The 17,096-nt window shown below is 38.0% G+C and overlaps 1 protein-coding gene across 5 annotated transcripts in view; it reads right to left on the bottom strand.

Annotated features, from left to right (window-relative positions):
• Positions 1–15,224: 15,224 nt before the first annotated feature.
• Positions 15,225–17,096, bottom strand: part of MOCS1 (molybdenum cofactor synthesis 1) — a 39,512-nt gene continuing 37,640 nt past the window's right edge. For 4 of the 5 annotated variants that reach the window (XM_039337086.1, XM_039337082.1, XM_039337083.1 and 1 more), the window contains one exon: positions 15,225–16,256. In XM_039337086.1, the coding sequence (XP_039193020.1) occupies positions 15,388–16,256 (869 nt within the window). In that variant the 3' untranslated portion in view covers positions 15,225–15,387. The remainder of the gene's footprint in view (positions 16,257–17,096) is intronic. The other variant, XM_039337085.1, reaches the window with a different exon arrangement.

The raw sequence follows: 17,096 nt of genomic DNA, 5'->3' as shown, positions 1-17,096 counted from the left end.
TGATAAGGGAATTCTCCAATCTCGTGAAGTAAGATTAGAGTAAGTTGCTAATAAGATTTTTTTTCCAGTTCTTGCAACTCAAGTAGTTTTATTATATTCAGTCACCAATATACTATTATACTGCGGTGCTTTTTGTAAATATTATTTATTTATTTATTTATTATTTATTAGTAAAATTTATATGCCGCCCAATCCCTAGGGATTCAGGGCGGCGTACAAAATTAAAACAACGAGTATAACAATTAAAAATGAATACATTCACACAGCATGTCCCAATCGAATCCCGGCCCCCCGGGGACATCAACCCCAGGCCTGCCAGAACAGGAGAGTTTTAATAGCTTTCTTGAAGGCCGGCAAGGTGGGAGTGGTTCGAATCTCGGGGGGAAGTTGATTCCACCACGTCGGAGCCACCACAGAAAAGGCCCTTCCCCGAGGGCCGCCAGCCATTGTCTGGCCGACGGGACCTGAAGGAGGCCCAATCTGTGGGACCTCACTGGTCTCTGGGAACTATGCGGCAGTATGCAGTCCTGTAAGTAACTTAGTCCTAAGCCATGAAGGGCTTTAAAGGTGACAACCAACACCTTGAATTGCGTCCAGAGACCCACAGGAAGCCAGTGCAGCTCGCGGAGGATAGGTGACACGTGGCTGTACCTTGGTGCACCCACAATCGCTCTCGCGGCTGCATTCTGAACCAGCTGCAGCTTCCGAACGCTCTTCAAGGGTAGCCCATGTAGAGCGCATTACAGTAGTCCAGTCTTGAGGTGACAAGGGCATGAGTAACCATGAATAGAGCCTCCCGGTCCAAATAAGGCCGCAACTGGTGTACCAGGCGAACCTGGGCAAAGGTCCCCCTGGCCACAGCAGATAGGAGCATAAAGCACTTTTTTTTTTTACAAATTTTATTTATAATACAATTAAAAACAAACAAACATTGGATTTGACAGGACATTCCAGTATATACATTCTTATCAGATTATTCCACTTTTTACAATCAATTCTTCATCTCTACATATACATCTAAGTTTTATATACAATACTTGTTCTAAAATAACATATATTTCTATCTTAACATTCGTCTTTAATCCCTACTGTCTTCTTCAAATTCCTCCAGCGGTAAAATTTATTCCAGGTTTCATAATAATCTGATCCACATTTATCTTTTAATATCATTGTGAGCCTGTCCATTTCCACACATGCTAATATTTTATGTATTAACTCTTCCTCTGTGGGAATTTCCTTGCTCTTCCATTTTTGCGCTAAAGCAAGCCTAGCTGCAGTCAGGATGTGTAGCAGCAGGTTGATTGTTCCCTTGTCATATTTTTCTGTCGTTATTCCCAACAAGAAGAGTTCAGGTTTTAACTCTAAGTCCAGTGTTAATATATCCCTCAACCAGTTTCATGTCCTGTTCCAATACTCACGGATCTTTGGGCATTCCCACCACATATGGTAGTATGAACCTAATGCATAAAGCACATTTTAATGGGAAATAAAGTTAAAAATTTGCTGTGGGCCTTGAAATCGTCCCAGGTTTTGATAATTAGGTTTCTTGTATTATCAGTGGACTGTATATGTAAAGCATACAGAAAGTGAATAGCATCCATTACACAAAAAGGAAAGGATTCTAAGTTAAATGTATTAATAGAGTGGGGAACAGTGTATTAATAAAGCTCTAGCCATTTCATTCCTGCTATTGCATCTTCATTGAAGCAAGCATCACAAGGATGCCAAATATGGATTGCAAAATTCTGAATGACCATTAGAGAATGGCAAAGAGAAACAGAAAACTCTGTATTGCCATTTAATGGTCACTTGGAATATTTTTGTGGCCCAGAGCTGGTAGCCTTACCCCAATTAACAAACATTTTAATTAGGAAATCTCACTGCAAAATCTGAAAAAAATATTGAACAATAGTCTATAGCCAGCTGACCAAATTGATAAAATAATTAAAATAAAAATGAAGGATAAATGCCAGTCAACATTTCTGAATAAAGGCAGGTAACTCACTTCATCCAGAACACTCACCTTAAAATAGTCAACTAATGGAATGTCTGGTTTCTCTCTGATACTGCATCTATGCAATTCTTGAGAAATCAAAAGATCTTGTCTATCAATAATATTTCAGGCATAGCGTAGTTGTAAAGACAGTTATCTCACAATGGAAATAAAAAATTCAATCCGCATGGGAGCACGAGTGTTCCAAAAGAAAACACTTGAACCCTCCCAATCAACACACTCTAGATTATATTTAGTGGAAGAAAATAATTAGAGATCATTTGTTCTTCCATAAGAAGAATCACTTCAAGAGAAGATCTAGTTTTTTGTAGTCAGATCCTTAGACTTTCATGAAACTCTATTTTTTTTTTACTTGAAAGTTGTCACTAGCTATAATGTGGTCTTTTGCTAGGAAGCAAGCTTAGTGATAAAAGAAAGAAGAAGAAAAAAGAAAGAACGAAAGAAAGAGAAAGAAAAAGAAAAAAGAAGAAAGAAAGAAAGAAAAAGAGAAGAAAGAAAGAAAGAAGAAAGAAAGAAAAAATAACTTCTATTGTAAGGGAAGGGTAAAGTGGAACTGGAAAAAGCAGTTTGGGAAAAGAAAAGTGGACATAGAAAATGGGGATACATATTGGAGAAAGTGGTACCAACATTTTAAAACTGGCCATGCTCTCCAAAGTGTAGTAAAAACAAAAGCCTGTATGCCATCTCTACATTTCCAGCCCACATAGGAATCATGTGACTGTTGTCCCATCTAACAGGAATGTCTGTTTATCATTTGTTACATTCCCTAAATTTGATAATAAGTAGGTCCCTTCATTTGCTGATAGCCTTCCAAGCCTTTGCAAAATATACAAATATTTGTAATGTTTTTAATTTAATTTCTAATATACATTGGAATGTTGTGACCAATTAAACCTCAAATGTTATGTTTCTATTTGTAAATCCTCTGCAAATGATGGTGTTCAAAACACCCATCTCAAGCTCTAATAAAAATCAGCTCATAGTACACATTTCATATGTACTATAAAACCTAGCGGATAACATCTTTCATATTCAGACTAGTTTGGATGCCTCCTTTGATAGAGAATTAGCCACAGAGTATCTAATATTGTTAGACTGGAGGAGGTGGACCCAGCTGTCAGAGCGGGCGGCGGTGTGAATGGTCTCTCCGGCATCTCCAAATGCTCGTCCTCGGTCCGTGGGGCTCATCTGAGCCGAAAAAAGCCTCGTGGGGGCGACAGAAGGTGTGGGCGATCTGCTGCTCTGCTGTCAGTGGCGACTGGCAAAGGGTAGCGGATAAACCCAGTACTGAGTGGATCGGGAAGAAGACGGCCAAAAATGGCCACTGAAGCTGACAGCTGGACAGAGTAAGTGAGGAAATAGCGGAACGACGGTAAATTGGATTTGACTAAATTGACTTTTTCCCAAAGGTTTGTGAGCGGTTTTGGTAGACGCATCAAAAGAGAAAGCAGAAAGGGGAAGCCTGGAAAAAGAGAAGCTGAAGGAGTAGAAAGATAGTGGCGAGTGAAAGTGGCAGGAAGAATGCCCGGAAGGGCCTGATGTGGAGGACCCAGGCTGCACTGATTAAAGACCTAGCGTTTTAAAAGCCACACAAAAGGACAGGAATCAACCTTCATTTAAGCTAAGAACCTTGTCTTATGGCCTCAGGCTTTTGCCTTTGACTGCTGAGTGGATTGGCTGGCGGAAAGGTGTCTGTTCTCTTTCTTTTAATGTTTTTTTTCTTCTCCCCAGAAAGAGATAGAGATTGCATGACAGAAGGAACTGGAACGATATAGAGACTGACAACTTTGGAAAGTGTTGTTGAAGAGATAGCAGGTGACTATATGGACGTATAGAATGGAATGTTGTGAGACAAAAGAAAGAAGAAAAGAGAAAGGATATTAAAGAGAGATCGAAGGGTTTATTAGATTATATAAAGAAAAAAGGAAAATGCTGGGAAAGCTTAAAGTTAACAGCTGAGATTAAACTATTAGAACCTGTACTTGTATTAGTATTATATTGATAGAGTTACATAGATGGAATATACCAGTGATATTGTTGTTGTTTAAACACCTGGAAGGGGGATAACATAAAAGGGGAGAAAGTGGAAGAATGAAAAGAGGGAAGTGGAAAGTGGATATTTTGGAAGAAGAGTAAGTTGTGGGAAAGTTTATTTAAAATGGCAAGCAATTCAAATTTAGCTAAGATTGGTGGGAGGAAGAAAAACATAATACAAGATTTCAGCCCTATGAGCCAAAGATCGTTAGATGACATGCTTCAAAGGGAATGTTCCAATCCACTTAAAGAATTGCAGGCAATGATGCAGGCAATCTAGGAAGTCATGATGAAGAACCATGAGGAAATCAAAACGGAACTAAAAGTAGTTAGGAATGTTACTGGAGAAATAAGAGAGAAGATTCAGGCAATGGACAGAAGATTTGAAGCTTTTCAGCAGCAAATCACAAAAAATGAACAGAAGTTGCTGGAAGTAGAGCAAAGATTGGACAATGAAGAAAAGAAGGTGGAAGAGATGGACAAAAACTTAACTAAGGCTAATAAAGAGTTAATGGCAGCGGTGACGTTACTGGAAGCAGAGAAGGTGACCCAATATCTTAGATTCCAAAATGTTATTGAGGAAAGAGGAGAAGATCTTCCAGACAAGATGGCGGGTTTGTTGGCAGGAGCTCTGGAGATTGACAAAGAAGAGATGATTGCTGGAATGGACGAGACATACAGGGTGTAGACAAACTATGGGAGACGACCTCTCCCAGAGAGGTCCATGTGAAGTTTATAAAAAAGAAAATTAGAGATGAATTATTATGTAGAACATGTGATGAACAGTTAGAATACGGAGGGAAACAAATTATTGTGTTAAAACAGATACCAAAAAGGATGAGAGACCTCCAAAAGAACTACCTCTTCCTGATGTTCAGGTTACATCAAAGCAATGTAAATTTTAGATGGTTAACACCAGAAGGGCTTATTGTGACTTGGCAAGAGAATACTTGGATACAGTAGAGAAAGCAGAAGACTTCTACAGGCAATATTGTGCTTCAGAGGAAGACCTGAGGGATCTCGGAGAAGAGTTATGGTTGAAAAAAGAAGAGATATTGAACGAATGTTGGAGAAAAGAGGGACAGAGCAAAGCATGGAGGAATTGAGAGGGGGAAGAGGTCAAGGTAGGCTAGAACAACAGGGGAGAAGCTCAAAGGAGGCGAAGGAAATAAGAATTACTAGAAGCACAAAGACACAACAAAAACAGGACAATGGGAGAGGAGTATAAGATTTGGTCAACAAATATTAGAGGGTTGAACACACCAGTAAAGCGTAGGAAAGTTTTTACTAAGCTTATTAAACTAAATGCAGACATTATCGCCTTACAGGAGATTCACATAAAAAATGATCAAGAATATCTATTAGAACAACCTAAATTAGGTAGGCTATGTTTCACTAGACAAGAAAAAAAAGAGAGGAGTAGCTCTGTATGTTAAGCAGAAAATAATTTCGAAACAAATCTATAAAGACAAAGAGGGAAGGGTCTTGATAGTTGAGGCTAAACTGAATAAAAAAAATATAATAATTGTTGTAATATAGGCCCCAAATGGAGCTCAAGTATCCTTTTTTAAAAACCTTCGTAATAAGCTGAGTGATATAGAGGGAGATGGTTTCTGTATAATCGGAGATTTTAATGCGATTGCAGATAAAACAAAAGACCATAAAAGTACAGAGGCAAGGCAAGGAAAAAAACAACACTTCCCAAAACCTTTTTTGAGATGTATACAGATCTTAGCTTACATGATGTTTGGACAGAAAGGAATTATGATAAGAGGGAATACACATACTTTTCTAATAGACATAGATCATGGACCAGGATAGACATGCTATGGTTTACAAAAAAATTAGCCTCAGAAATTCAAGAAATTGATAGGTTGGAATTCTAATCTGTTTGGGACATGTATCCAACTTGGAAAATGTTCATTGGGCTAACATTTGGATATGAAAGAGGATTAGGAGAGTGACAAAACAAAATTCCAGAGTTTAAACAAGATAGCAGAGTCTGGCTTCTTGGATTGTTTCCAACCTTGTTACCAGCCATGAAAAAAGAAGGCAGCTGTTTTCATCTATGTAAGGAAGTAATGTGTTGCATCTATTTGTGTGCACTCACAAACACTTTCTCCCTAAAGATTAACCACAGAGGTGCATATTTGTGTATTTGTGTGCAGGTAAGAGAGAGATTCTACATTCGTTCCTGTTATTTGTCTGTGTAGGAATTAGAAAGGACAGGGCAGGTGGGTGTTCCCTGTGGCAAATTGGCTGTGTTGAGGCAGTGGTGAATTGGCAGAGGTGACTTGGCGGTGGTGAGATGGCCTCACCAAGTTGGCTGAGACAAATTGTCTCATTCCGAGGGCAGTTTGCATATGCTGTGGTTTGGATCATGTGACCATGTAGAGAAGGGAAACTTAGAATGGAGGAGTTGCCAGTATTCTAAGCCACCCATGCATCTACTTATTCAAGTTCTTATTTAGCCTTCCTTCCCTTCCCTTCCCTTCCTTTCTTCCCTTTTCCTTCCTTCCTTCCTTCCTTCCTTCCTTCCTTCCTTCCTTCCTTCCTTCCTTCCTTCCTTCCTTCCTTCCTTCCTTCCTTCCTTCCTTCCTTCCCTTCCCTTCCCTTCCCTTCCCTTCCCTTCCAAGCAAGCAGATATCTGGCTGCTATTGTGTGTAGGGGAAGGAGGGACTTGCAGAGAGTATACAGTTGGGTGAGACTTTGCTAGTGGGAAAGTAGCAAAGGGTTTCCCTATCCAGCTTCTCCATTGACTTGTGGGAAGCTGTCAGGGAACACTGACAATGAGGATCACATAACTGTGGCTCATTGTGACAGTAACGCTGAACAGCAGCAGCAGCACTTAGTGCTGAAGAGGTATAAATTTCCTCAAATTTCATTCCTTTAAGAATAATGGGCCCCGGCATTCTGCAACTTAGCCTGTTTGAGGTAGCCTGTTTGTTGACAATGTTTTGCTGTAGCATGCAGTATTTCACCCAATTGAATGTGACAAAGTATTAAATAGACACCAGTGTTTTAGTAATATATACTACTATATACAGTGGCAACAGTTTGACCAAAAAGTGATTAGGGCATATATGACTGTAAGAAGTGCTTCTCAAGCCAGAATGAGATGCAACTGGTACACAAGATGGAGTTGTATATTGGCCCTCCTGAACACAATGTTACCTACTCCTCTTAGCAGCTGGCACCTTGTGAGACTCTCAGATTATACATGACTTTTCTGCACAGGGGTGTATGATCCCATCCAGAACAAAGGAACGTCAGCTATCTTCTAAATCCAGAATCATTCCATCTTGCTGGAATTAAACATGTGAGATTTTTTTCCTCTTCAAATTTTTATCTTCACAGTTCCACATCTCATTCAACCATTTTTTAAAAATTCCATCGTTCTGCTGTTGACTTCACCCACCACACCAAACTAGAATGTTTGCACGCTTTCCCCGGCTCTGGCCTTTTCTGCCAATAAGAATAACTGAGCTTTGCATGAATTCTCTGTGAACCCAAAAGCATGAAGCCTTTGGCAACATTTTGTCTTTTCCACCAACCACAAGTGGAATTAAATTTGGACAAAATATGGAGTGTCTCCTGAATTGCCAGCCACAATAGGAGACATGAGACTTTGTGGGTAGATAGAGTTATCACCTATACTCAACTGTTTATTACTTAGCGTCTGCGAAGGATACCCTCCAATTTTCTTTCCAATGCCGATTTCCACCAGCAGTCAATGTCACACACAGATATAGCTTATAATAATTTCACCATGACTTGGCTGCAGAAGCAGAGATTACTAAAGCTTAACTCTTGAGAGAAAGGTATTTGCATTCCCAGAGTTCTGTAAAGAGGATGAAAAAGCTCTAGCTACTGAGAGTCGAAGAAGCAGAAACTTCCCTGCTCCCCCCACCTGAGTTTACTAAGATAACTTTTCTCAAAAGGCATAAGGAAGCAGCAGCAATAGCATTAGCACTTAAGACTTATATACCACTTTATAGTGCTTCACAGCTCTCTCTATGCCCCCCAACAACCTGGATCCTCATTTTACTGACCTCGGAAGGATTGAAGGCAAAGTCAACCTTGAGCCAGTCAGAATCGAACTCCTGGCAATGAGCAGTGAGTTAGTCTGCAATACTGCATTCTAATCACTGCGCCACCATGGCTCCTACTAGCTTTGAATCAATACTAGAAGAACGAACTATCTATACCTTCTTTAAAAATCCTCCACTAGCTGTCCTAATGATAAATAACAACACTAACATCAGTCTAAAATAGTTTCCATCTCCTGGGTTTTTTTTTAGAAAACCTTGGAATTTTAACCCTGATCATTTGTTCTGGGACATAAGAAGGTAGCCTTCCTTCTGTTGTTCTTCCTTTTATGATTTATTAGTAACAGCTGTAGAACAGGAACATAGAACATAGAATAACAGAGTTGGAATGGACTGTGGAGGTCTTCATATATATATATATATATATATATATATATATATATATATATATATATATATATATATATATATATATATATATATATATATATATATATTCATTCCCAGGTAATTCACATAGATAATTCCCAGAATCAAAATACATTCCCAGGTAATTCACATAGTCATAGAACAAAGCCAAAGTATTTATAGATTTTGTGATATTACAATTTTGATTTCACTGAAAAGATTTTTAGGCCATTCCTCTTAAAGAAATAACGAAATACAGGTTTATCAATGATTTTCCCATTTCCTAAAATATACTAACATGCTTCCTATTTCAATGTTTTTTAAAACAAGTGTCCATAGGCATTTTTAATTTTGTATACAAATAAAACCACACTTTTTACTTGTCAAACTTCCTTTGACTATCTCCTTTAACCTCAAGTATTTTAATTCACCAAACCTTAATTCATTTTTCATGCACTACATCATTATTCAATTTAATATTTTGCCCGGTTTTATACAGCAAGCTGTAATATTGTGAATCCTGAAAATTCTCCCCTGCTGAAACCATCCCTGAATGGACTACCTTGTCTACAAAGAGTGCATATTGTAATAAATAAATTCAGATGCCTTTCCATTGTGCGTAAGTATTATTTATTTAAAAAACAAAACAAAATAAAACAGAACATTCTTAGTACAACCTCAGCAAATCTGTATAAACTTTTCATTACCTGTAAACCATTCCCATTTGTGCGTATATCCAAGAATTAGATGTATAATGAAAACATTAAAAAAAAACATCATTAGCTACTCTGTTTGAAGATAAGCAAGAAAAATTAAGACTACCTTCCCAAAACCCTATATCTAATTTATTCACTAACAGGCTGGTTATAATTTTTTAAAACAAGCCTATCTAAATACTCTGTTACCAGTGCATAGATTTTTTTCAGAAATCAATACAATGCATACTGAATCATTGTAAATGCTGAGCTTGCTTTCAATAAAATTAATTTTGAAGCCCTTTTAGTATACATTATGTCACTTATGCATGAAAAACCAAACTTCCGAAAAGATACATTTTAAATTTAAGTATTTGCTGTCCTGTACTCTTTACATTAAATTACAAACTTAATGGCTGAAAGTATAATAGTCAAGCAACTCAAGATAAAATGTATTAAGATTTTAACAGTGCTTGGACGCCCCTAAGACAAACCATCGTCCTGTAATGCTAGATGTTACTGCTGCAGAGGAAACAGTTTCCCAGTTGCATTCTTGTTTATATCACTCATATCACAGGAATGTGTGCAGAACAATCTCTCATGTCATCAGAGACTTCTATAAGATTCAATGATCTTGAGACACTTGATGTTCTCACCCACCGCAAAATCTAATGATATGTTTCATACACATTTCCTATGCTTGTTATAGAGTGCACTTATAAAAAATGTATTACTTTTCACCATATATAGGACATGTAGGAAAATACATAGCAATGTAAATTCATTTCCGTTCTGTGATAAGGGCAAATGTGACATACTTCATTCAATTCATAAAGACTTAAAAATAGATTAACAAGGAGCATACACCATATCTTTCTGTATTTATAGCTATTTTATGTTTTCTGTTCTCACACAGAATTGAAATTTGGCGAACATTTTTTAAAAAAAATCACAATCACATTCAGGCTAAAACTAAAATCTTATAGCTAAAATTACCCAGATGCACAAAAACATACATTAAATGGAACAACTGTAAAGAGACACTGAGAGATGGCACCAACAATCTTTTCAGGCTGCAGTAACACATCCCAATTTGATCTAGGAGCCAGAATATGTATATATTAAATCAATTTTTAAAACAATATATTTCAACTAGCCAAAATATTGTGAGATACCACACAAGCATATGCATCTCTCAAATTATGCTCATTTTTTTAAAAAAAAGTCAGTTGGTCAGTAGGCTCCATTAAATGGCATCATGTAACTAGCCCATGCAATTGAAGAAACAAGGAGTGACCACAGCAATCAGCCTGATTAAGGCCCTCTTGTCAAGTATAAACTTGAACTATTGCTCACATACAACTCACATTACACATTACAACAGGTACGTACATAAGGAGAATTTAATCCAAGAATAGTATTTGGTGCGAACAGTAGTTTATGAATTACATAAACAATTGGGGGGAGAGAATACTTTTATTTGGACATAGCATGAAAAGTCTACTGCAGGAAAAAGTAAATTGCATTCTACAATCTTCTTCATTTCCTGCTTCTTCCTGAGACGGCTTAATCCATTCTCTGAATAGCACATCTCCTCTTGCAATAAAAGATGGTGGTAACTCAAGGGTTATCTGTCCTGTCCGATCTCTCTAGTACAGTGGTTCTCAACCTGTGGGTCGGGACCCCATTTGGGGTCGAACGACCATTCACGGGGGTCGCCAAACAACGCAGTCCGCCATTTTCCCCCCTTTTCCTTAGCTGTGCTACTCCCTTTTATTCTATTGGTTTTTGAAAGCCAATAGAATAGACTCTCTTGAATAGAGTCTAATTCTATTTGCTTTCAAAAGCCAATAGGAATTGTCCAGGCTGCCTCTGCCCTGCTGAGCCCACCAAAAGTCCCATTCTGCAAACGGTACTGCACCAGTTGAGTAGTATTCGACTTACGACCGGTTGAGTAGTCCTCGACTTACGACCGGTTGGGGGTTGCGGCATTAAAAAGGTTGAGAACCACTGCTCTAGTGGTAATCAGCATTGTCAATGAACAATGAAGGTAAAATTCCTTCACCTTGGATTAAATGTATTAAGAAAAAAAAATGGAAAAAAGCAACTATGCTTCTATGTGGAACTATTTAAAGGTAATTCAAAAGTTGTTATATTCTGGTTTTCCTCCTATGTACCTTTAGTGTATTGGGAAGAACCCTATCTCTTTCAAGCAAACAAATCAGTTTGCCTTTCGGTTTATATGACAGCCACATTCCCAGTGGACAAGCACCTCTGTTTTTATCCCAGCCGAAGCAATGCAGAACAGGCTAGAGTGGGAAGTGCCACTCCAGGCCTATTTATGTTCATAAATAATTTCCCTCAATTCCAGGAAATTGTGATAATGATTCTGATTAACTAAAAATAAATGTGGAAAAGAGTCACTTTTCAATTATCCTTTAAGCACAATAAGCAAAATTTAGGCACTTATTTATGACCATTTTTTGGACTTGATTAAAGTACGAAAAATTACAGAACAAGCAATTTTTTACCCAGTCTGCTCCCCATGCATGGACCAGATTTTATCACATCTGACTGAAAATGGTTGGGTTCCAAATATCACCTCAAATGTAGCATTTGATTTTTTCAAAACTGTTTTTGATTTAATACTTTATAATAAATTACTGTATAGCACAAACAATAATTGATCATTATCTGCTCCCTTGTAAGTTACATGAAAACACCTATTTGAAAATCAGATGTAAAACTAAGGCTCATTAAATCTGACAAATTCCAACATTATGCAGAACTGTGTCTTGGTGCCACTGTTATTTCACTATTTTATCAGTGGTCTTTCACTCAGAGAATCAAAATGATCTCTCCTTGAAACCGACTTCTGTGTATTATAATGGGAAAGGATAATACTCTGATTATCCTCTGCATAAACTCTTATTAACTTGAATAAAACCTTTTTCTGTGTACTTGAAGGAGTATTTGCTATGCAAATGTATGCGAAGCACAAATATTGGGAGGAGTGTTAGCAAAATGAGCTTCAAGCTGCAGCCTCCAAATCCTGTAGGAGAGCAGAAAAAGATACTACTTTCATGTAAAATGTAAAATGCTATTAATGAGTTTTAAAGCAATAATGTTCAGAACTAAAATACTCTGGTTTGTGTCTAAAGACTCTTGCATCCGAAAGTTTCCAAGACAGGAAAAAATAGGCTAGAAAATTTAATAAATAAATAATAAAAATGCATTTGTGGCCAGAAACCTAGGATATTTTGTCCTATTTGTTTCAATCCCAGTGCCTTACTGACAAACAATTATATCCACTTCAATGTTAATATGAAGACGATAATGGGCTTGAGCATCTAGGGATTTAGAGTTGTTTGTTTGGTTATTTACTGACTGATTGTGTTATTAAAAGAAGGCATTAAGTCTAATGTTCAGTTTTCCAGCCCCTCATGCCAGTCAGGCTTAGACATACCTGGGGCACATTTTTCTTCTCATGGGCATGGGCTTCTGCATACGTGCAGAAGAGAAATTTACCCTAGAGTCTAGACCAGTGGTTCTCAACCTGTGGGTCGGGACCCCATTTGGGGTCAAACGACCATTTCACGGGGGGTCGCCAAACAACGCAGTCCGCCGTTTTTTCCCCCTTTTCCTTGGCTGTGCTACTCCCTTTTATTCTATTGGCTTTTGAAAGTCAATAGAATAGACTCTCTTGAATAGAGTCTAATTCTATTGGCTTTCAAAAGCCAATAGGAATTGTCCAGGCTGTCTCTGCCCTGCTGAGCCCGCCAAAAGTCCCATTCTGCAAATGGTGCTGCACCAGTTGAATAGTCCTCGACTTACGACCGGTTGAGTAGTCCTCGACTTACGACCGGTTGGGGGGTCGCAGCATTAAAAAGGCTGAGAACCACTGGTCTAGAACATGTCTCTCTCCAAGAGATGGTGGCAGCTTTGTATTTTGAGGAAACTGTAGAAAGAACTTCAGGAGAAAAAAGGAAGACAGTGTTGTGTTCAGGTGGAACTGATAGAACTACCAACTTTTTCATCCAGCCCCTAATTAAAGAGAAATTTCCAGAAAGAAAGGCATTTCCAGAAACAAAACTTGATTCAAGGACCGTCTATTCTCTAGAAAAGTTTAATAAATGTTTAGTTAGAACTATGCGAAGATTAACGTATTTCATGTGTGTTGTAATCCTTTTTATGTCTCTGCATAATTTTAGGATATTGTATTTTTCTCTCAGTTCAAACTTCATTCAAGGAACCTGGGTTATTGACCATTTAAAACCAGTATAAGCTTATTTCATCAGACCATCTTACTATCTATTGCAGGGGTGTCAAACTGCCAGCCTCCGGGCTGGTTGCATCATACGGAGACCATGCCCACCCCAGCTCTGGCAATGCAAAAAATGTCATGATACGTCACAACACGTCACATGACGTGGCGAGTTTGACACCTATGATCTACTGGAATCTATACATTTACTGTGGTATGTCCCATTGGATCCTTTCTTTACCCCATTTTTTTGCAGTTGCTGGATCTTTGTATGAGAACGCTGAAATTTATCTTTTTTAACACAGATTACCCGAATTCAATATTTGTCTTTAAAAAAAATGTTTAATTTTGTCTATACCTTGTAAAATTGGTTTATCTCCAAAGGAGAGCCAATACTCTTAATTACGTATTTCTATGGCATATCATCAGGAGTGGGCAGTAAAGGGCAGGTAGTCCTTGACTTACAACTATTTGTTTAGTGACCGTTCAAAGTTACAACGGTGCTGAAAAAAGTGACTCATGACCGTTTTTCACGCTAAAGACCATTGCAGCATTCCCATGATCACGTGATCAAAATTCAGACATTTGGCAGCTGGCTTATGATGATTGCAGTATCCTGGGATCACGTGATCACCTTTTGCAACCTTCTGACAAGCAAAGTCAATGGGGAAGCCAGATTCACTTAACAACTGTATTACAAACTTAACTACGGCGATTCATTTAACAACTGGGGGAAGAAAGATGATGGTTATTGTAATTTGAGGATTACCTGTAATTTTTTTCCTCACTTTTGCATAATAATTGCCAGAAAATAACAATATATAAAAACCTTAACTCTCCTACACATTGGGTTTAGGCAGGGAGATGCCAGTTTTTTTTCTAAAAGATACTGAAGATGGTAGCAACAATAATAAGCTTCTGTTCCAAGGAGGCAAGTCAGGGTATAAAGACACATAGGAGATCACCATCCCTCCATCCAATGGGGCCTACTGAGTACTACTGATAGGATAGATTTTTTTTTTTTTGTAGAAAGTTATATGGTGAGTTATTGTCCTTACAGAAAATATGTCATTTCTCACCTTAGAGGAGAGAAAGATGTCTAACATTGATGAAAGAAGATGATTTTTAATCATCAGGGAGACTAGAATATTAGAAGAAAATTAAATAATAGTTACCCCTAGAAAGAAAGCAATGATAAGCCTCTTCCAAAATGTTGCCTAGAAAACAGCACGCAGTAGTCCCATGTGATCATCATGTCTGACTTGAAGACAACAACAAAAAAAAAATCTATAAATTTGCTGCTGGAAAACAAGGTTAATTTGCAAAGAATTGTGCTTAGCACTATTGGGAATCTGCATTTTTTTTGAGTGTATACAGATTAGTTTGCAACTATTCCTAACCAACAAATATTTACCTTCCATTTTTAAAGACAAATTGAAATTAAATTACTATTCAAAATCATCTTTGGTCTAGTTGGGAGTGATCCCGGTGAATCAGTTTATATTTTCCAGTGTTTGGATATGTTATGATATTAAAATCATAATTAATCTGAGAATTCTGGATCTGAATATTCTCAAACAGAAGATGCATACTGAATATTTTAGGACAATTAAAAGAAGATGGAAGACTGAAACTTTGCACAAAATCAGAATAAAGGGCTAAAAATGTGTACTCTTAGAACTACTGCAAATCAAAGCAGTGGGAGAGCTTAGAACTTACAGGCAAAAAGGTCAGTCGATACATGGAAGACGACAGGCAAATGAGTAGACCAAGGCCTATGTTATTAGCCAAAACAAGAGAAACCACAGGTTATGATTTAGTAAGCTTAATGATCAGAATTTTGGTTACTAGTATTGGAGATGCTGCTGCTAAAAGTGTACTCCGAGGATAAGGTATGTTGATCTCTTGAATAAAAACTTTTAATCAGTCTCGCTTAAAGTCACCTCTCTGGCCTCCTTGCTTGCTGAGAAGTTTTATTTCTTCAATGACTATGTCATGACTCACTGCTTTGCACATATCATACACGGTCAAAGCAGCAAGACTGGCAGCCATCAAAGCTTCCATCTCCACCCCAGTTTTTCCGTGGGTGCAGCACAGAGCCTGAATGGCTACGTTATGTTTTTCTGCATCCAGACTAAGAGTAACCTCAACCAGACTCAGTGGGACATTATGGCACAGTGGAATGAGCTGGCTTGTTAGCTTGGCTCCCTGGATTCCAGCTACCTGGGCCACTGTCAGCACATCACCTTTTTTAATTTGGTTCTGCTGCACCAAGTTAAATACTTTTGCACCCAGATGGACCACAGCATAAGCCACTGCAATTCTTTCTGAGTCTGGCTTTCCTCCAACATCTACCATTGATACCCGACCTTCTCGGTTAACGTGGGTTAAACAATCAGAGGCACCCAGACATTTGGCACTTGAAAGAGATCTCCAACCCTTCTCTTTTTGGCTTACCATCCTATGACGAATGTCTCTAGTCACATGGGAAGCCTGTTTGGAGAGAGAAGTCCCTGTCCAAAGGCACTTTTCAGTCAAGCTGCAGCTCAAAGTCTTCTGAAGAAAGCAATTGCTACTGAGCTGAGTCTGTGGAATCCTTGATGCAAGCTGTCGTGCTGAGAAAGATCCTGGCAAGGCATGGTGTCCTGTAAACATATTTGTTTTAAACTTTTCCCCCATATGTTTGGATAAACCTTTTTTCAGAGTCAGGCAGTGGCCTTGGATAAGGCCCCCCTCAATGAAATTTGCTTGGTCCTGCAGGGCATCTTGGAGCAGTGACCTTGACGTAGCCTCTGGAGGGGGAAAGTAATAAAAGTTTGATGTTTAGCTTGCTAGAAGAGAAAAACTACTGTTGATTTTACACAAAGTTCTACAAACTCATATAAAATACAGAGAAAAATAAGCCTTCTAAAAAATACCCTTCTGAACAAGGAATCTTTTCTTAAATTTTCCAGGATTCTTATCAGTTGTCCGAAAGTAGCTGCCCACAACTCAAAGGACTTGGCACTGATTTTTGAATAACAACTTCCCATGTTACATGACAATCTGTATTTGAAAAATGTTGAGTACTTCAAATGCAATTTGTATACACAACATGGGAATAACCCAAGGAAAATGAAAGGCCAAGTTGACAATGGATGTGTCCAGAACTGTGTTTAGAAATCCAATGATAACCGCCAAAGATGGCAGAGATCCAGTTCCAGAATTCCACCTATCCAGAAACTCAAACCATATAACCAATTAGGTATAGGACTTACACAGATACTGCTGTATTTCTTGATGGAATTAGCTTTCTAAAGCCATTCTAAAAAGCCTGCAGCTTATTTTCTGCTCTAATTGAAAAGCAGTAGATAGAAGCATCATTCATACATATAGTAGTGGTGAGATTTTATTTATTTATTTCAAAAATTTGTATGGCTGCCTATCTTAAATACAACTCTAGGGGACTCACAACAATAAAACTACTAACTATAAAATCATAAACCATAAAAAAATCCCATCCAAAAATATTTTTTTTATTTCTCCATGAAAAACCAAATGGGATCTCTTGTTGATGTAGAATATAAGTCAAATACTATCCCACAAAATTCCTTCCTCTGTAATCATGAGCAGTCTTAACTTGTCCTTTAAAA

The sequence above is a fragment of the Crotalus tigris genome, unplaced genomic scaffold (genome assembly GCF_016545835.1).
Source record: "Crotalus tigris isolate CLP2741 ecotype Arizona unplaced genomic scaffold, ASM1654583v1 scf7180000017668.6805642782:7212621, whole genome shotgun sequence".
Classification (NCBI taxonomy): domain Eukaryota; kingdom Metazoa; phylum Chordata; class Lepidosauria; order Squamata; family Viperidae; genus Crotalus; species Crotalus tigris.
This window is presented reverse-complemented; position numbering and strand designations above follow the sequence as displayed.